The 21,960-nt window shown below is 44.7% G+C and overlaps 1 protein-coding gene across 1 annotated transcript in view; it reads left to right on the top strand.

Annotated features, from left to right (window-relative positions):
• The window catches only part of PLCH1 (phospholipase C eta 1), a 218,754-nt gene that overhangs the window by 144,032 nt on the left and 52,762 nt on the right, over positions 1-21,960 (top strand). Inside the window, exons 9-11 of the mRNA XM_025214840.1 lie at positions 4,255-4,375; positions 5,602-5,773; positions 15,848-15,955. Of these exons, the coding sequence (XP_025070625.1) occupies positions 4,255-4,375; positions 5,602-5,773; positions 15,848-15,955 (401 nt within the window). The remainder of the gene's footprint in view (positions 1-4,254; positions 4,376-5,601; positions 5,774-15,847; positions 15,956-21,960) is intronic.

Genomic DNA, 21,960 nt, shown 5'->3' with positions numbered 1-21,960 from the left:
GGAGAATTGAATCTAGAAGTGTTGAGAGCTTTAGAAATCTACTGACTAAATATACTCATTTTCTTAAAAGAAGAACATTTTCTTTATTTTGCCAAGAGCTGCAAAGAACAGTAAAAACAAGAATAAATGTAGAGGAACAAGGAGTGACAAAAATACTGGTTCTCGAAGCTAGTTCAGTGGAACCAGGCAAGGGGGAATCTAGAGCGGGTGTAATGGCACAGTTGTATCCCGCATTTTGGACAAGGCCAGGGGAACAATAAGTGGGTACTTTAAGTGCCCAAGTCAGGGAAGAATCTTCCCCTTCATACTCAGTGGCATGTCCCCTCCTCCCATCCTTCCCTCACCCCAACCCACTGTTGCCACTGTCCCCAATGTCTCTAGCTGTCCCAAGGGTGGGAGAGCTCAAAGGTGCTCTTGCTGTGGCAGCAGCAGGTGGGTTCCTCCTCCCTGCCTGGTCCTCTGGGTGCTCCTCAGCAGTCCAGGAGCAGACTCAGGGATGGACAACATGCTTGCCACTGCTGTTTTCCTCAGCTGGGCCTGGCTCCCCATACAGCCCAGCTGGAATGGGTCAGGAGCAGCTCTGGAGATTACCCTGGGGGCAGCCAGAAATAGCACCAACATTGGCAGTGGCAGGCAGGGCAGAAAGGAATGGAAGGGGAGAAGGGGGGAAAGGAGGCAGGGCAGAGAAGAGGGGGAGGGAAGATTCTTACCTGATTTGAGGACTTAAAAAAAAAGTGCCTAATTGCTGCTCCCACAAGATGGTTTGCCTGTCCCAATGGGTAGGCTGGGGGGAAGCCGGGACTGGGGGTGAATCTACTTCTGCACTTCTGGTCACTACTTCCACAGCTTCCTTTACAAAACCATGGACCTGCCTATGGAGCCAGACATCAGTTATCACAGATTTATGGAATGCTTTATGTCAAAGAGACTGTCATTAAAGACCTGCACTGATGCAGCCTGCTAAAAAAGCAGAGCATAGATTTAGAAGCAAAGGTTGTTTGAGCTTTTTCTGCTGGGTATTTGTTATTGGGAACACACTGATACACTTGCTTGTGTTTAGTAATTGTTACTACAAAACATTGTTTTCGGTTTCATTAATAACTATTCCCCCTATTAACATGAACAGAACCTACTGGGGGCAAACACAAAATGAACTTGTAACCTCCTTTTTTAACTCTTAAATCCATTTGCCAGTAACTCCATTAATACTTTGTTATACCTGGCTTTCTGGTTGGAAAAGTCATCACTATTTAGTAAACATGGATGTCTCCATGGGCTTATTTTTCAGTTCATTCCTTTTCACTTTTTATAGGATACTATTGAGTGTCCCAATCAATTTCATATTCATGTTAGACTATCATCTTATGTACAGGAAACATCTCTAGTGCTAAGTCTGCAGAGTTTGAAGTCAAACTTAAAGTTAGTGACATTGAAGCTAGTGCAGTTAGATCAGGATTACTTTCTATATGTCTGTCATAATCTCATTCTAACAACTCAGTGTTAACATTTACTCCTCAGTGGACACCCACTGGGTGGGTGTACATGTGCAATTAATGTGCTTTTCCTAAAGCGCAGTAAAAGAGTAGCCTATTTTACTGCACATTGAAGCATCATGTAAAAAACTGTGCAGTTATGCTAATGCTCAGTAAAATAGGCTACTGCACATTAGGCGTCACTTTAAAAATGTGCAGTTTTGGTACTGAGCATTAGGGCATCCTAATGTGCATTTATTTAGTACCACACATTGGAGGTACTAAATTTAATGCACATTACGAAAAGCATATTAATGCATGTGTAGACACACCCAGTGAGTGCATCTATACGAGCTCTTAATGTGGCTCAGTAAACTGTGGTGCAGGTCATGCCAGAGTTAGCTGCTCCCAGGTGCAGTGTCCTCATGTGTGCCCAGGACCACCACAGTTTGAGCCAGGACAGAGCAGGCCCAGCTTGGCAACAGGTACAGGGGGTCAGCCCCAGGCTCTGGTGGTGGCCTTGGGGCTGGCTGGGGCATGAGAGTGCTGAAACTGTGGAGCCATGTGGTTGAACCCCTGGGGCTGCTTTGCCCAAGCTCAAAATGCTGCAGTCGTGGTCACTGTCCACACACGCATTTCTGTTCAGTAAATTACTCTGCTGTAAATTACTTATGCCAGAGCTAGTTAATTTACTGCTCCCTAATACCAGCACACATGTAGATGGTGACACTTTACTGCAGAGCTAAGTAGTCAACTCCGCAGTAAAACGCATGTGTAGATGCACCCAGTAAATGCTAATTCAGGTAGACTAGAATGTGTTAAGAACAAACACTGGGAAAACATGAGATCTACTGTAATGGATTAGACCATTGGCCCACATGGTTAGGCATCTTGAGCAGCAAGGAAATCCTCAAAGCAAGTGTACAACAATGCACAAATGATAAATCAATCTTGACCACTGCAGTGGATAACTGCACACTGGGATACACAAGTCACTGAGACTATAGCAAATCTTTATACTCAATTTAAGAGGAAGAACTCCTGTAGAAGCAGGAGAAATATTAACCCCTCCCCCCCGCCCCCCCCAGGCAGAATGCTATCTCTGAAGGATGCCCCCTTTTTTCTGTTTTTTGTAATATTTTTCTACTGAAGGTGTACAGACCTGGGGGGAGAGGGAGGGGGCGGCATTAAAGCAGAAACTTATATTTATATAGGAGCATTATGTAGAAATCTGTTCTCGTTATTAGATACTAAAGTGGACATAAGCACATCAGTGTGATCCTATTCCTCTCTGTTGGAGGCCCTGAAAAGCAGTTAACACAAAAAGTTAACACAGAACTTTCTGCTTTTTGTGATTTAGTTTTATGGCTGAGATGATGGTATGATTCAAAAGTAGATACATAATGTTTTTTATGGACTTAAGCAGGGTAGAATAGGATCACACTTATGTATCAAGCAGGGTAGAATAGGATCTAGCCCAATGAGTTTAATAGTTTTGGTGGGAAGCATGCTCAGATGCAAGTCTTATAATATTTATAAATAATCATAATGTGAATACCCCTTATCATAGGTGATGTGAAGAGGGGTAAGGAGGGTAGCCTTTCCTTCTGCCTTCTCATGCAGCCACTACTCAAGCATGTATCTCTGCCAGCAATGATAGCTGGTGGCTTTCTGTCAGCAAGTAATTATGGTTTCTATGTGTATGACTAAGTTGCAGATGTACAGGTTTTTTCTTTCCTGAATGCCTTTGCCTGTGTTCCAAGGAGCACTGAATTAAGAGGAAAATTTGGCTCACTGAATAGTTTATCTTTCTTGGAGCTTTGACCATTCACTCACACTAATATACCATATTTTCTTGGATATAGTGTGCCCCAGAGTAAAATATGCATCTTGTTTTTGAAAGGCAGAATGAAGAAAATTTATTTATTTGTAAATGAGTCTACACATGCAATTATAGCATGTGAATAAACTGCGGAGCTTATTGCTCTGGAGTTAAGTGCTCCCAGGTGCACTGTTTGGATATGCACCAAGGAGCCATTTTCTTTGGAGCTATAAGCTCCGCAGTTTATTCATGTACAGCACAAGGAGCTGGGGTGGAGCATCCCCAGCTGATGGGATCTTGGGCTGGGGCACAAAGAAGCTTCAGAGTGGACTGCACAGTCCCATCACTGCATGGTTATTTTGAGCTGCTACTGCACAGTAGCAGTGGCATCAGTGTCATGGTTTGTGCCCAGTGATGCTAAGTCACCATAGCAATGAGCTATGGATTCCTATTTGAAGTGTCTGGGTTGATCTTGTAAATCATGTTTGCCCACCTAACAAAGCTAAATTTGTGCGGCACCCTGCATCACCCTTGAAAGGATCTCAAGACACTCCATGGTGCCATGGCACCCTGGTTGAGAATCACTGCACTAAGTATGTAGGTACCTAATAGATGGAGTATGAGCTACCCCTAAGTGTTTTTATGAAGTGAACCAGTCTTTTTTCTGATTCTGCTTGCAGATCTTAATAATTGTACTTCATCAGAATGTTAATTTGTTACAGTAGGATTTATATTATACAAATCATTCTTTGGTTTTTGGTTAGTATGTTCTGTGTAGGCAATAGAAATCTAATATTTAAAAAATACCATATGAAAGTGTTAATCTATTGTTGAGGATTATTATGAGTGATTTACTTGAGTATTTAGAACATTCCCTCCCCATTTCAGGAAAACGAATATATAACTTAAAAATGTATAAAAATGTGGATACATTTTAACATGTTGGTCTTGTTTTGACAGTGGACTGCTGGGATGGTGCAGACGGAGAGCCAGTAGTACACCATGGTTATACGCTTACTTCCAAAATTCTCTTCAAAGATGTAGTGGAAACTATCAATAAACATGCCTTTGTCAAAAATGAGTAAGTACAACATGGGCTTTGAGTATAGATCAGTGTGCATGTCTTGTGTGGTAAATCTTGTGTGGGAATGTTGTATCACAGTGTAAATTTCTTCCTCGAAACGCACAGAGAATATAATCAAATTTGATTATTTTCCAATATGTTGCTTTTATGATATCATATTTGTCATTGAACAGTATAAATAAATTATAATGATAAACCTATCAGTTGGTACCCAGAAATGTATTTTTATATTGCTAATAGATTTTTGTTTAGCATACATAATTTAAGTATATATTATTGTTATTAAATAATATTACATAATCTTAGGGTCATTTAAATCCATTTTTAAGTCATGAAACACAGGGAAGTCACACCCCTAATGAAGGTTCTGTCTGAAAGGGGACAATGTTTTCTTAGCTCTGCTTACTAAAATATCCAACGTATCAAAAGTAAGAAAGGTAACATTTTAATCATCATTTTCCTTTTGTGCCTTGGTAGCAGAGCATACACAGGTTTATTAAAATCAAGCCTTGTGCTCTCATGCCTGTGGTAAGCACTGCAGGATAAATTAAGAAAGCAAGCTGGATCATGCTGTCACCATGATAAAATCTATGGAAGGAGAGGGGGACAGAGGAATGAGAACTCCATGGGATGAACCTATAGATTTTAAAAAAAATATTCCCTCCAAAGGGAAGGAAGGATATTCTGATGGCTAAGGAGCTAGGCTAGGGCTGAAAGACCTGGGTTCCTGATCACATAGATTTCCTATGGGATCTTGGACAAATCATTTAGGTCCAGATCCACAAAGGGATTTAGGCTCCTAGCCTTGCATTCAATTTACTGTCTCAGGTCTGGTCTACATCACAAATATGTATAGAATTGACAGCATATGGCAGCAGGGGCAAGTCAGTAACAAGGGAAGTGGCAGTGGTCAGGTCACAAGCAGTGGCTTGCCTTAGGGCCAAGGAGTGTTATTATTAGGAGTGCTATTATCAGCCTACCATTTGTATAAAGGATTCGGGGCCTGTGTTAGTCAGTTTTCATGCATAATAACAGAATTGTCTTCATGGAGACATGATTACTATAATAGGATAAAAATACTACATTAATAATGTAATTGCTGGTACAGAGAATGTAAGAAGAAACTGAATGAAAAACAGTCTGCTTTAGTACACTGTATGATAATTGTGCTGGCTATGGAAAAACTATTATGAAATTACTTGAAGTTTTTGTTTTTGATTTAGGTTTCCAGTGATATTGTCAATTGAGAATCACTGCAGTATTCAACAGCAAAATAAAATTGCTCAGTACCTCAAGGAAATATTTGGAGACAAACTGGACTTGTCATCTGTAAACAGTGGAGATGCCAGACAGCTTCCCAGCCCTCAAAGTTTGAAAGGCAAAATCCTAGTAAAGGTAATTTGCTCTCAGTATTGTGTGCAGAATAAAATAAAAGTCAGTGTACCCCACATATCATCATGGCTCTTTTCCCTCTAGACTTTAAAAGCAGTTTACCGGTAAAGCAAAAATCAACTCAGATGCAATTAGATGGGCAATGATTGTGTGTGTGTGTGTGCGTGCGCGTGCATGCGCAGGGGGAGTGTTTACATAGACATTTTAACAGTTTACTTTGGATTTAGCAAGTATCCTGGTTACTTTTTAAATGCAGGCTGTAATGAAAGTAACAGCAATAACGATAATATAAAAATGCTTTCCAGTTATATTCCATTTCATCTATGGGTCTCAAAGCATGTTACACATGTTAAGTACTTAAACCTTAAAGTTACGCTGGGATGTAATGGTGATATTATTATACCCACAGTTACAGTTTGGGGAGGGCAGGGGGAAACAAGGCATCCAAGATTACACAGTATATTATTAGTAAGGTCAAGAACAGAATCTACAGTTCCTCATTCCCATTCCATTGTCCAAGCAATCCTCTAATTTTATTTAGTTACGTTTTTCTTAAGCTATCTATCACGGAGGTGCTGAAGCACGAGCTCATGTTGTCTCTTTGCCTACAGCACATCCTTTGGGTGTAAAACAAAAAGACTGAGAAATCAGTTTAAATGTTTGAATAGAAAAGCACTTTCCCCTTCTCTTCCCACTTTTGTGCTGCTATGAGCAACAGTTTGTCAAATATGGCCAATTATTCATGATTCAAAGACTATGGTTAGGTAAGTGTGGTTCCATGGTATGTAGGAACAGAGCTGTAGAATAACAAAGGAAAAGTGATATCTACACCATCTTGGCTACTGTTGTATGCTAGCTGGAAAATATGAGCTCCTCTCTATGAACAGACACCTAAAAGGGATTTCCTCAAAGAAAATGAAAACAGTAGGGAAGAAATGCTATGCAATTCTTTGAAAGGGATGACTGTCTTATCAGACAGCCTCTTTCTATTTTGCTGGACCATGGTGAGGATGCTAAATTATCTGTTAACATGTGGGGTGATTTATTTGTATACTAATAGGATATGACAAACCCTGTTTCATTTTACTATGAACATATTTTAATGGAAAGGATTGAGATGGATCCAGGACAGAAAACCCAATCCAAACACCCCAGATGTTGTAGAAACTTGACTTCAAGGGCAGGGGACAGACATTCAAAAAGTCAGAGCCTGAACTGATTTAATCTTTGTAGGTTAGTCTAACCTGCCTAGGTTGAACTAATTTGTAATAGTGCAGACATTGCCTCTGGACTGAGGCAACGTGGGCACATCCCTATGGTGTCCAGTGGAGGGGGCTTATTCCACCACTTGCCCTGGACACAGAGCGAGCAGTGGCCATGGTGTGTAGAACCCACTGTGGTGCCCCAGGGGCAGAGGGGGGAATAACCCTGCTCCCAGCTTCCCCCAAGGGGCCCTGCCAGCAACTTCTGGCCCCAGCCCCACCCGGCTGCTGGAGCAGTGAGGAGGGAGTGACCATGACAGGGGCAGCAGCCCCTGTCATGGTTTCCTGGAGCATGAGTCCCTTCCTGGTGGGGGGCCATTGCTGCAGGGCAGGGAAAGCTGCTATGGGCCACAGTGCTGGGGGGTGGGGGGTGCAGGGCTTGCAGGGCTCTAGCCTCCTCGGGGCCCCAGTGCTGCTGCACACAGTCCGCTGCGCTCCCTGCCAGGAAGGTGCTCATGCTCCCTAACACTATGACAGGGGCTGCTGCCCCCAGCAGTGGGGTAGGGGTATGATCAGACACTGGCCATCAGGGCCCCTTGTGGGGGGGCAAGGACAGGGCTTATTTCCCCTCCCTCCAGTGTCCGGCAGAGGGGGCATCAGGGGGCATATTCTGCCGCTTGCCCCGAGCACGAAGTGAGCATGGTGGTGGCAGGGGACAGACCCGACTGTGGTCCTCCGGGGGCAGTGGGGGTAGAGGTGAGAATAACCCCCTGCCCTGTCCCCTCTCCGTCAGGGGTCACACCGGACTGCCACTGCAGCAGCGAGGGGAGAGTGCCCGGCAGTTCCGGCTTAGGTCTCTGCTGGTGGGACAGGGAGGGGGGAATTAAATCTCTCTCTGGCCAGACCCTGGCCCCTGCCTGTCCCTGCTCTGACTGGGGAGCACAGGGGTGGGGCCAGCCTGGCTGGGCTGAAGCAGAGACCCAGCTCAGAGTATATGCCGGCTTGCTGGAGGACTCTGGTTTAAGTTAAACCAGGAAGGGTTCTGGGACAGACATTGCATAAACTGGTTTGAGCCAAATCAGTTAAGTCTGATACTACTACATTCAGCCAGGTTTATCTCAGACTCATTTTGGCCATTTTGAAACTAGTTTATGTGCACTGAATGTCTGTTCTGTTACAGGTTTAAACTAGTTTCTGATCACTTAAGCTGGTTTATGTGTAATGTCTGTCCCTAGCCCAAAGAGTGCATCTGAATTTCACAGAATTCTCTTGGGTTATATTTATATGGCACAAGGTAGAGATTTGCTAAGACAGTGCTTGCTCCCAAAGGAAAAGTAGTATGGTGCTGCCTATGCAGCAGTGGGCTGTTCCTTTCAGAGTGTGCCAAATGTGATATCAAATACTAAGTCAAATTCTCCTCTCACTTATATCAGTATAGTTTCAGAGTAATTCCACTCAAATCAATTGAATTACACAACTGCAAAGGTGTAAGTGAAAGGTAAATCAGACCATCTTAGTTGATGATCCTTCTGAACATACAGAATAAAGTCAGCCTCTCAAAACATGAAAAGGAATGGTATAGAGTTTCAATATAAAACAAAACTCAACAAATCTATCTTGAAGCAACAACAAAACTGCTAAAAGCTGCCACTTCATAGCAAAGAGTTAGAAGCAGAGAGATTCTAGTTCTTCGGCAGTGCATTCTTGTTAAACATATGTTACTTACAATACATCATGGGAAACATGTTTAAATTTTCTTTCTAGCCTGGCTTTTTCCAACAATGAGTGATAAAATCTAATTACTGATTGCAGAATTAGCTGCCTAGGCTGAAAAGCTGAGACAGTATTCAAAAACAACAAATTCATAGATTCACAGATGTTGGGGTTGGAAGGGACCTCAGTAGGTCATTGAGTCTGACCCCCAAAGAGCCCCGGTGATCAGACTACCCCAGCCAGGTGCTTTTCCAGTCTCTTCTTGAAGACTCCCAAGATAGGGGAGAGCACCACCTCCCTTGGAAGCCAATTCCAGATTCTGGCAACCCTTACTGTGAATAAGTTATTTCTAGTGTCTAACCTAAATCTGCTCTCCGTCAATTTGTGGCCATTGTTCCTAGTTACCTCAGGGTGTGCCCTACTAAATAGAGCATCTCTTATTCCCTGATGCCCTCCTCTGATGAATTTATAGGCACAAGATCACCTCTCAGCCTTCTCTTGCAAAGGCTGAAGAGATCCAGGTCCCTCCGTCTCCCCTCATAGACATCTGACCATACAAGTGGCCCTTCTCTGAACCCTCTCAAGGTAGTCCACATCCCTCTTGAAGTGTTGTGTCTTGAACTGGACGCAGTACTCCAACTGTGGCCTGACCAATGCCATATAGAGGGGAAGTATCACCTCCCTGCACCTGTTCATCATGCGTCTGCTAATGCATGATAAAGTGCGGTTAGCCTTGTTGATCATTTCACCACATTGATGACTCATCATCACTGCAGATTGTTTTCTGATATTGTATCACTAAAAAAAAAATTACAGCAACAAAAATATTCAATTGAAGTCAGCTAATCACTTGAGAAAATACAAACCCTTATTTAAGTCAACAGCCTGTTTGGAAGTAATAAGCCTATTCTACACCTCTATGCCCATCAGTTTTACTTTGCTTATCATTTTCATTGAAGGATTTAAAATATGACTTAATTAGCCAAGTGATTTTTTTCATAGATTTCATAGACATCAGGGCTGGAAGGGACCTCGGAAGATCATCGAGTCCAGCCCCCCGCCCAAAGGGCAGGAAGTCAGCTGGGGTCATAGGATCCCAGCAAGATAAGCATCCAGTTTCATCTTGAAGGTGTTCAACGAAGGCGCTTGAACCACCTCCGGTGGCAGGCTGTTCCAGACCTTGGGGGCTCGGACAGTAAAGAAGTTCTTCCTTATGTCCAGCCTGAAACGATCTTGAAGTAGTTTGTGACCATTCGACCTCGTCATCCCTTGGGGCACTCTGGTGAACAAACGTTCCCCCAGATGCTGGTGGTCACCCCTGATAAACTTGTAGGTGGCCATCAGATCACCCCTGAGCCTGCGCTTTTTCAGGCTAAAGAGCCCCAGGGCTCTCAGCCTGTCATCGTAGGGTCTGTTTCCCTGCCCTCTGATCATGCGCATGGCTCTTCTCTGGACTCTCTCAAGCTTCTCCACATCCTTTTTGAATTGTGGAGCCCAAAACTGGACACAGTACTCCAGCTGCGGCCTCACTAAGGCCGAGTACAGGGGGAGAATGACGTCCCGGGATTTGCTTGAGAAGCATCTATGGATGCAAGCCAGCGTTTTGGTCGCTTTACTAGCCGCCGCATCGCACCCTAGTGCGAGCTAGGGTACCTCACACTACAACTGGTGCTCCAGGGTCTCACAGGGGACTCTCACTCCCCCCACTGGAGCAACAGGTTGTGGTGCTACTTAAGATCTTACTTTTGACCCACACTCAGCCTCCTAGCAGTGGAGGACTTACCGGGGTCAGGATTCAGCCTCTCTCTCTTGGGCTGAGCCCCCTTTACTTGGCCTTGGGCCTAAACTTCAGCCTCAGGTGTCCAAAGACCTACCTGGGCCTACTGCCCTCACTCAGGGTCTCCACACCGCCCCTTCACTTGGGGCTCTAGATCTCCACCCCTTTCACTCATGGCTCCCCACTGCCCCCTCGCTTGGGGCTACTCGTCTCTGCCCCCTTCACTCGGGGCTCCAGACTGCCGTCTCACTTGAGGCCATGGGGCTTCGGTCCCCACAGGGCTCAGGTGGCTGCAGCCATGCCTGGCCCCCACTCTCCCTCCTTGGGGTCTCTCGGGGTCTTGCACCACACAGGGCTCAGGTGGCCATAGCCATGTCTGGCCCCCAACTGCCTCTGGTGTTACTTAACCCACCCAAAGGTGAGGGCTAGGGTTAAGGTGCTCCTACCTGCCTTTCACCGGGGTAATAACTGGCCTGATATTTCCTGGGGGCTCCCTTGCCACTGAGAGCCCCACCTGGCCACCCACTCCTGGCAGGGTGCAGTTTTAGGTCATGCCCAGGACCAGGAGCCTCCTGACCATCCCCTACAGCTCCTCCCTTACCTCCAGGATGTTATGGAGCCTTGCAGCCTGACTAAGTTGCTGCCTTCCCAGCCAGCAGGGAACTGAGCTCTTTATATAGGCAGCCAGAGAATTAAAATGGCTGCCTTAATCAAGCACCTGCTGGCTGCTTAACTTTGGTTCAGCAGGGGTCCAATGTTGCCCCTGCTTTTCCTCTGGCTCCCCACATATCTGAAAAAGGACTTCTTATTGTCCTTGAATTTGAATGCTGAGTCAGATTCTCCTCTCACTTATACCGGTATAGTTTAAGAGTAATTCCACTCAAATCAATTGAATTATACCACTACAAAGGCGCATGTGAGAGGCAAATCAGACCACTGACTGGCAGAGTAGTATCCATTATGCCGCCTCAGTTCAACACCCTATTGATCTCTCTGGCTACATCTCTTAGTGAACTGTATAGCTTGTCTCTGTGTGGCACTGACAAATAGAGTAAGCCTGGATAAGATAATGCAATCAGTAGTTAAGATAAGAACACATCATCACATCACTAAAATTTAATTTCTTGACTGTAAATAGCATCTTGATTTTTATTCCTCATTAGGTCTTTTATTTATGCACTCTAGGCATTGTTAAGGTTTGAGTGATCATGTAGGAACATTCAAGAACACTTACTATTTTGGATTACACTTATGGTCTGTCAAGCCCTGTATCCTTCTATCAGAAATAGCCAACAAATGCCACTTTAGAAGAATACCTATCCCTACCCCACCAGCTAACTGTTCAAACGTAAAAGAGGTGTAGCTAGCTGTTTTGGTACCTTGGGAAGAGTGTTTGTGTGTGTGAGAGTGAGTCTAGGAGAATGGGTGGAGGGAGAGGGGTGGTGTAAGCAGAGCCTGGGCTCACCCAGACATATATCTAGCAGGGGGCTGGTCATGTGGAGCAGGGGCAAGACTCAGACTCCTCTGTCAGCCTCACACCCCAACACCTACAGAGCTAACCCTTTACAGTGCTGCAGAATTGAATGTTAAATGAGACTGTAGAAGCCTTAGTTTCGTGGCAGCTGTGACAAGGCTAACCCAGTAGCTGCTCTCCAGGATCCTCCCCCTGCAGCAGCAGCAGTAGCAGTAGCAGTAGCAGCATCTCCTATGGGGGATGGGGAGTAACAACTGGGCATGTGTAGACAAAACGGGGGCCTTAACTTGAAGCAGTGGGTTTTTAAAAAACACTGCTTCAATTTAGAGCTGATTAAACCTCTGTGTCATGCACACACCCTGCTGATTTACCTGCCTCTTTGGCAGGGAGGGGAGGGCGAGCTGCCGGTAGGTGGAACAGTCCCTGGGCTGTGGGGGGAGGGGGGGGCTGGTGCTTCACTCCGTGGCAGCAGCAGCAGCAGCCCCCCCCAGGCAGCACCTGCACGCAGGCACCCAGCTTGGGTGGTCCTAGAAGGCACCCCAGCCTCAGGGGGAAGCACTGGGCCCCCACACAGCTCAGGCAGGCAGGCAGACTAGGGGTGGGGGAGATCAGGCTCACCGCTTTTCTTGGGCAGAGCCTGCCTTCCCAGGCTGCTGCCAGGCTGCTTGCAGGGCTTCCTGCAGAGCCCCTGAGCTGCATGGAGCCCGGTGCTTTGCTCTACGGCTGTAGGGGCAGCAAACTAAAACTCCTTGGAGGAGTTTTAGTTTGCTGTGCCCCAAGTCATTTAAGGCACATTATGCTGCCAAATTTCCTACAGCAGCTGGAATTAATGCGAAATATGCCACCAAGGCATGCAAACACCAACACCATTAAAGCGAAAGCAAAAGCATGTAGCCTGCTTTAAAGTGTTGTGCACACATGCCTCTCATTTCGTCTACACATGGCCACTGATAGAACTCCAGCCACAGCTCGGTGCACCTACAGACTCCAGGTCCCCGTCACCATTCATGCACCCCCCTGCCTCCAATTTGGCATCCCTCCTTAGCCAGCATCCAGGGCTTGTGACCCCCATTTCAGATTGGTGACTGCACTCATATGTATCTGCACAGTTCCAGTAGACTTTCCTGCTTCCTTTGTGCTGACTGCCACATGTTGTCCAGTTGCCTTATGTGTTTACTTCCACTGCTTCTGTTGCAGAGCTATAGCAGAGTCTCAGCTCAATTTCTGATTGCATCATAAATAATGCTGTGCTGGAGGTGAGCATGAAGCAGCTGGGAACTACATGTGCAATGACATTTTGACCAAAGGGCTGCCCTAGAGGCTTGTGCTTGTCCAACAAGTTTCAAAAACTCTAGTATAAGAAGTTCTTTGAATCTTGCAGTTGATAGTGAATTTTGCTAGTCAAAACTTAAGTTACCTGGGGACATTCTTAACTTAGTCACTGAGGTAGTTAACCTCAGTGCCAGAAAGTGGCTATGATGTTCTGTTCTAGAGAACTCACTGGGCTTTAGAGGTTAAAAACACAAGTGATTTGATTCTCTATAACTGTGCCCTTTGAATGCCTCAGACATCTATCTATATTTATACAATCATGGCATCCTGGATATTCTTATAGCTGCCAGTCTGGAAAAACACAGCATTCTAAAATTTCAGTATCTAAACTATGAAGCCAAGTATTTTCACCCCGGTCAGTGGAATTTAGAGAGAATAGATAAGAAATTCAGGTTATCCCCTTAGGCATATATTTTTTATTACATGATAACAGAACAAGAAGCAGAAACTAAAAATGTGCATGGAGCCTGTACTGCCTATCTTTAGCTCTCATTTCATGATATTTATGCTTATAGGCAATGTAATGACCCATCGCTGTCTAAATGATTTACATTATTCATTTAAAAGAGTGGCAGCAATGTTTAGTGTACATCTGTCAAAACCAGGCAAAAGGTAGATTAGCTTATAGTGCTGCTCAGCAGACTTCCATAGGAATTCAGAAATTTTACATATTCCATATGGCCATACATTTTATTTCTTGATATGAAAAGAGGCAGCCTGTTATTATATTATTATGACATAATTTTATTTAGTTTTTTTAGTTTCTTAAACCTCTTTAAGAAAAAGAGGTGAGGTTACTAATCTGCTAGTGGTCACAAACAATCTGTAGTTAAGCAAAGTGCCTCTCTGAAATCTTTCCCAGTAATTCAGAACAGTGGGCACATAACTACTGTAAAATGTTGTCCCACATGCCTTTCACTTTGCATTGTTTAGGAGTCACATTGCCAGTGATAGAATTACTACTGGTAACTGGATGATGGCATCAGAAACATTAAATGTAATGGGTGGCTTTTTCAAAAATCACTAGTAGGGTATGGAAAAACAGACATGTGGAACAGATAAAAAAAAAAGGGAGAGGGATGTGCTGCTGGGGAACACACTGCAGCTGTTGTGCTGTAACTGTTTTGTGTGCATGATTCCTAGTGATACAAGTGAGCCAAATGGTCAACTGGATGAAGCAGTTAAAGTGTGATTGGTTTTGCAAGATTTATATGACTAGATGCATGCAGATATAACAGTTACAGTGTAAAAGCTGTTGTACAGCTGTTGTACAGCCCTGACCAAGTTTGACCCTACTTCAAGTGTACATTTGTTCATACCTATAGCTGAACTTTTGAAATCTTGCCTCTTGGTACCTGCTACCAGTGCACAGAGAGATTATCTAGGCTAGTAGCCTAATCCAAGTTCATTGAAATCAATAGAAAAAGTCCCATTGACTTCAGTGGCTTTAAGACTTGCAAAAGATGATGATTATGAAGAGACTGTCCCAATTAGATTCACACAGCCTACAGCTGTGTTTGGACACAGTTTTTGTTAGCAACACAGGTTGATGCAGTGTTTAAATTGCCATCAGCAATAGAGCACCTGCTGGTGGTGTGATAGTGAGAGAATTTAATGAAGAATATGTGTAGCTTAAACTGTTAACCATACTTGAGTCGATACCTCCATAACTACTTCTTTAAATTCCTGTCTGTGCCAGGGTTCAGAGACGGGGCAAAACTTCTACCAGCACTGTAAAATGGATTCATTCTTTAAGCGCGTCAGGGAAGAAATATTTGTAACTGTGGCTGTAAGTTTGAAGACCATATTTGTCATACAGCAGGCCACAAGCATTCTCTAAAAACATTTGTGATACTATTAGACCTTAAAGAAGAATTTAGAAAAAAGCAATCTAAAATGACTTGAACTAGTATACTGAATAAAAATACAGGAACAGCAGCTACAGTTACCTCTTTTCATACTTTTTAAAACTTCTTTTCATCTTTATTTTGCAATAACTTTAAAAAAAGACTGTGGTTTAATATTGCATACTGTTAATTCCTTGGCACTGCCAAATTATATCCCCATTAAATGGATATTTTTGCTAATACTATTCCTATTTACCATTGGTTAGTGCTAGTTACTATCTTCAGGATAAACTGTTCTCCTGAGTAGTGTTTGTATGAGCCACTCTACGTGAGGAATATTCACAGCTTAACGTCATATATTGCCTCTTTATGCTTTACATGGGACTATGAGAAATGAACATGAATTTGGCCTGATTGGCCAGGGACAGACATTACACTTTTACTGGTATAAGTGACTGGAAGCTGGTCTCTACCCATAACAGAACAAAAGTTCAGCACATGTAGACTGTTTTAAAAATGGTGGAACCTGATCTAAGATTTGCACCACCCACCAAAGGGTGAATGTCTGTTCTGTTCGCTACCAATCTAAACTATGCCATTTACAGAAAACTGCATAACTTAGATTGATTCTGCTTCAGACTTTTTGAATGTCTATACCAAGTCAAATGTCCCAGGAAGTAGAACCACAAACTTTTACATTTATTACAACTATTTGTATGCCAATTTATTTAGGGTAAGAAACTACCATATCATCTTGGAGCAGATGCTGAAGAAGGGGAAGTCTCTGATGAGGACAGTGCTGATGAAATTGAAGATGACTGCAAGTTAAAACTCTGTTATGTAAGTGTATAACCATGAAATAGCCCAGTCTACTTATTCCAACAATGATACAAATTCCACTATTATTATTGCATATATAGAATCAAGTTTTTCAATTTTTATGCCTAAAGTCAGGTATCAATAACCATATACAGGCATCTGACTAAATGGTCTGCATTTTAGAAGCTCTAAGTGTATACATCTGAGTTGGAAAATCCATACATAATATGGATTTAGCTGCCTTACTTTAAACCAGGGATGGGCAAAATATGGCCCATGGGCTGGATCCAGCCCACCAACTAAGTGGATTTGGCCTGCAGGTGCATACTTGTGAAGTGAATGGATTTGGCCCATGGGCTGGTGGCAGCAGCTCAGGCAGTCACGTCATGCTGGGTGGCTGGGGCTGCTCCTGACATGCCAGGTGCTCACTCACTTGCACACATGTGCTCATGCACTCTATCTCTGGACCAGAGCTGCCACCAGTGTGGAAGCAGAAGCATGAACCCTCCCACAGCTGTAGCATTCTTTGCCCCTGAAGTCTGGACCTGGCAGCTGCTGGCTGCCTCCACAGCTGTTCATGCTTCCATGCTGGTTGCAGCTTGTAGCTGTAGCAAGCCCTGCCCCTTCCTTGCACCTGGAACTCCGCCTTGCAAACTGATGGCTGTGTTTGGCGGCTGTTGTGGACATGGCCAACAGCTGCCAGATCTGGTTTGGCAGGGGGAGGAACAGAGTGCACTAACCTGTGAGCAGATAGACTCCAGCCACAATAGGGGTGGGGGGCATGCTAAAGCTGCAGGCAGGTTTAGGCTTCTGTGCTGGTCATAGCCTGCAGCTGTATAATTAGAGAATCATAGAAAATTAGGGTTGGAAGGGACCTCAGGAGGTCATCTAGTTCAACCCCCTGCTCAAACAGGACCATCCTCAACTAGATTGTCCCAGCCAAAGTTTTGTCTAACCAGGTCTTAAAAACTTCCAAGGATAGAGATTCCGCTACCTCTCTGGGTAACCTGTTCCAGGATTTTTCTACCCTCCTAGGGAGAAAATTCTTCCTAATATCTAACCTAAACTTTCCTTGCTGCAACTTGAGACCGTTGTTCCTTGTTCTGTCATCTGTCATTGCTGAAAATGGTTTAGCTCCAACCTCTTTTGAACCCCCCTTCAGGTAGTTGAAGGCTGCTATTAAATCCCCTCTCAGTCTTCTCTTCTCTGGATTAAATAAGCCGAGCTCCCTCAGCCTGTCCTCGCAAGTCATGTGCCCCAGCCCCCCATTTTTATTGCTCTCCTCTGGACTCTAATATATCCACATCCTTTTTGTAGTGTGGGGCCCAAAACTGAACACAGTACTCCAGATGTGGCCTCACCAGTGCTGAATAGGAGGGAATAATCACTTCCTTTGACCTGTTGGCAACACACCTACCAATGCAGCGCACTATGCCATTAGACTTTTTTGGAACAAGGACACATTGTTGGCTCATATTCATTTATTGTCCACTGTAACCCGCAGTTCCTTTTCTGCAGATCTGCTGCCCAGCCAGATAGCCTCAAACCTGTACTGGTGCATGGGGTGTTTCCATCCTAAGTGCAGGACTTTGCACTTGTCCTTGTTGAACCTCACAAGATTTCTTTCGGCTCAGTTGCCAATTTGTCTAGGTCACTCTGAATCCTAGCCCTTCCCTCCAGAGTATCTACTACTCCCCCCTGTTTGGTGTCATTTGCAAACTTACTGAGGGTGCACTCTATGCCACCTTCCAGGTTGTTGATGAATACATTGAACAAAACCAGCTCCAGGACCAACCCCTGGGGCACTCCAGTTGATATTGGCTGCCAACTAGACATCGAGTCATTGATTAATCACCTCTGAGCCTGATGCTCCAGCCAGTTTTCTATCCACCTTACAGTCCATTCATCCAGCCCATACTTCCTTAACTTGCCTGTGAGCATGTTGTGGGAGACCGTATCAGAAGCCGTGTTTAAATCAAGATATATCACATCCACTGGTCTCCCCACATCTGCAGAGCCAGTCATTTCATCATAGAAGGCAATCAGGTTGGTTAAGCATGACTTGCCCTTGGGGAATCCATGCTGACTAATCACCCTTTTCTCCTCCAAGTGCTTACAAATGGATTCCTTGAGGATCTGCTCCATGATTTTTCCAGGAACTGAGGTGAGGCTGACTAGTCTGTAGTTCCTTGGATCCTCCTTTTTCCCTTTCATAAATATGGGCACTATGTTTGCCCTTCTCCAGTCACCTGGGACCTCTCCTGATCGCTATGAGTTTTCAAAGATAATTCCCTGTCTCACCCCATCTGCACCTGTACCTCAGTTAGGAAGCTGCTGGCAGCCTATGGGCAGCTGTGGATGTGACCGTCAACCCAAATAATTGCCCACCCCAGCTTTAGACACTCAAGATGGAAAATGTTGTTATTAATGAAAGTGTGCTAGACTGACCGACAAGTGTAAAGGAAGATTGTCTCAAACCATGAAAAGCTTTCTGGTGAGGTAGACAATTTACAGGCCAAAGGTAAGAGAGACAAGACACAAGATGTACTAAACTCCACACCTCAACTTTACTTTTAGGGTGCTTGTACACATGATGGGGGTTTAGTTTTCCCTAAATTGAACTGGTGGGTTTTTAATTGGTGGGTTTTTAATTGTGTAATTTAAAACCCCACCATTTCAGTTGCGGGAGAACTAAACTCCTGTTGCACATACAGGCACGAGAGGGCCCAATTCTTTTTTTTTTTTTTCCTGCCCTCCCATGGTGGGGTGGGGGGGTAAGCTGTCGGCAGCAGGCTGAGCAGTCCTTGAGCTACAGGGGACCCTGGTTCTTCCTTCTGCAGTGGCAGTGTCCCCCAGGTGGCACCCACCTGCTAGGACCCAGCCTGGGCGGTCCTGAGGGGTACCCCCACCACAGAGGGAAGCACTGGGCCTTTGCAACATGGCAGTAGCTCATGCAGGCAAGCTTGACGGAGGGGAAAAAATAAAAATCATCAAGGAGCCTGATTTTTTTTTCTTTCTCTCTCTCTTGGAGTCTGCCTGCCTGCCTGAGCTGTGTGGGGCCCAGTGCCTCCCTCCATGGTGGCAGTGCCCTCTGGGCAGCACCTGCCCACTTAGCAGCCCACCCGGCTGGTTCCAGGAGTTGCCGTTGCCATGGAGCAAAGCACCAGGCCCTGCACAGCTCAGGCAGGCTCCGAGAGAGAAAATTAAAAAAGGTTCCTCGCTGCTTTTTTTTCCCCCCGCTCCACCTCAGCTGAGCCTGCCTGCACGAGCTGTCGCTGGGTCACACAGCCCCTGAGCTGTGCAGGGCCCGGTGCTCCCCTCTGCAGTGGCAGCACCCCTGTGAACTGCCCAGGGTGGGTGCTAGTGGGTGGGTGCCACCTGCAGGGCACCACCACCATGGAGGGAAGGACCAGGGTCCCCTGCAGCTCAGGGACTGCTTGGCTCACTGGCAGCTCTCCCCCCTGCCATGAGAGAGGCCAGTAGGCTCCAGCACCCCGTGCACCGTCCCTGCCACCTTCCTGCTGCCTGGGACTGACCAGGAATGGCTGGCTTGCCCCTGGGGCAGAGCGGCAAGGTGGCAGGAGGATGGCTGGGTGTGCTGGCACTGGGAGAAAGCAGCAGGGATGGTGCATGGGGCGCTGGAAGCTCACCAAGCCCGAGCTTCTCTGAGCATGGTGTCTTCCAGTGCCCCATGCACTGTGGCACTGTGTTACATAGCAAACTAAAATACCTCAGAGGGGTTTTACCTTGCTATATAACAAAGTCATTTAGAATGAACTACGCCGCTGAATGGCTAGATAGCAGTGCCATTAAAGTGTAATACGCCACTGAATGTGTAAGTAGCAACACCATTAAAGCGGTGCCAAAGGGCAATTAAGTCGCTTTAAAGGCCAATTTTGTTGCATGTATAAACACCTTTAATGATTAATTCCTTATCAGTTTTCCTATCTCCTTTTCTTTTTTTTTTCTTTTGATTGCCCTGACTACTTTTCCCCCCTCTTTGATTTTTGGACTTGTTTGATTTTTTTTCCCCTGCTCTTCATTCAGTTAGCCCTTTCCATAGCATTATTTGCACCTGCTAGATGTTCCAGCCCAGAAGCAGCCATGCTTCACTGGTTTAACATTTTAAACAAAGAAGAAAATAGTCTGTAGTAGAAACAAATAGGAAGTGTCAAGTTCAAATTTCACATCAGCTGGTGTAACTCCATTGATCTCAGGTCTGAATCTGATGCAAGGGTTTTGCTTTCTCTTTACAGTGTGCACAGGCACCCACACCTATGCTCCCACTCCAACTTTCCCCCTATAGTTCTGCTTTATACTGACTGTTCTGCAAGAACTTATTATACCAAACTTTCTGTTTTTCTTCTTCATCATTTGCATCTGCTGTTGGGAATAAAAAAATTCAGGCTGACTTGGGAATCACTTCACAGGTAATTCAAATTCCCCACTGAAATGGTTTAGAGAGACCAGATGTTCCTGCCAGTTCTTTTTTTCTACTCTATTCACAGGGCACCACTAAGATGTCAAATAGTCAGCAAAGTTTTCTGTGATTCTTCATGCGCTATGTAAAAAGACTGATCTTTTAGGCATATAAGAATAGAGATACTGAATGCTAAATTGATTCATTTCACTTCTAAAAAACATTGGTTTTGATTACTTTTAGAAAACATTACTTTTAGATCACAATGTAATGTGATGCATTTTAAGCTGTATATTCTACAAGACTGTTTCATACAAAGATATAATTTTGCTTTGGGTATATGAAGCAAAATGGAAAACTAGTTCATTAAGTGACACAAGAAGTTATATTTTATCTGTATTTCCTGCAGCATTGAAATCTGTTACACTCAGTAAGGAAAAACTGTTTCATTACAGGTTAGTACATTAAATTGAATGCCCCAGTCCTGCCAACCCTTATGGTTAGGATGTAAGAGAAGATTTACAATTGAACACAACTAACAGTATACCCCCAACTATAACAAGCAGTTCATGATCATGAATGATTGATCAGGGACCAGTAACTAGGCATTCTCCATGATCAGTAACTTTCCCTCATTATCCTCCTGTTATGCGGAACAGGAGGTGTGTCACCAGGCAACGGGAGCCCTTAGTGTTAGTGAGGACATCTTGTGGGTGGTGCTGGTGGTCTCTTGTCTTCTGCAGAACTGGTGCATCTCATCTTCCAGTGTGGGGAAGAGCTCTGACTCCTCTTTATCATAGAAATCAAGAGAGGTTTCTGTTTGTGTGTGGGGTCACTGCTGTTTACATCAAAAAGGCTTTTAAGCACTTTGGGGTCAGGGAGCATCTTTTTGTTCTGTGTTCGTACAGCACCTAGCCCAGTGCACCTGGTAGTTGCTACCATAGTATAAGTATTTATTATTAATAATGGTAATAAACAGGGATTCGTTTCCTCTGTTTAAAAATCCAAAATTCTCTGATTAAAAAATCCAAAATTCTTTGATTAAAACCCCCCAAATCCTTGTTTTCTGTGATTAGAATGAAATCCCACTATATAAATAAGTATGAGTTGAATGCAATGTTTTATTGATATACTTACAATTTTAAAGCAGTTTGGAAGCCTACCAGAGCCTCAGTCATTATAATAAAATAATTCTAAATATATATTTTGGTGTTTGAATTTGGCTTTTTATCTTACTAAATCAGAGCTCCCCATCCCCTTTGCTCACCAGGGCATGGGTTCAGCTGCAGCTGTGTTTCCCGCCCCCCACACACACACTGCTTTGTGGTGCTGAGTAGCTCTGATATGCTGGTGCCCTGCCTCTGCCATACTGCTGCCCCTCACTCTCAAGCCACAGCACCCATCTGTCCCCCAGTCCTGTTGGTGCCCCTCACTCCCAACCCTCAGCCCTGTGGCCCTGCTGGTGTCCCTCACTCCCAACCCACAGTCCCCTACCCCCAGGCCCCAGCCCCACAGTGTGTGAGGAAGGGGATGGCTGTGTGAGGAAGGAGGGGTATGAGCATAGATGATGTATGGGGGTTGGGGGGATACAGACAGTGCATTGTGG

This window comes from Alligator sinensis, unplaced genomic scaffold, assembly GCF_000455745.1.
Source record: "Alligator sinensis unplaced genomic scaffold, ASM45574v1 scaffold60_1, whole genome shotgun sequence".
NCBI lineage: Eukaryota > Metazoa > Chordata > Crocodylia > Alligatoridae > Alligator > Alligator sinensis.
The sequence above is the reverse complement of the archived record's forward strand: the minus strand, read 5'-3'. Positions and strand labels throughout refer to the sequence as shown.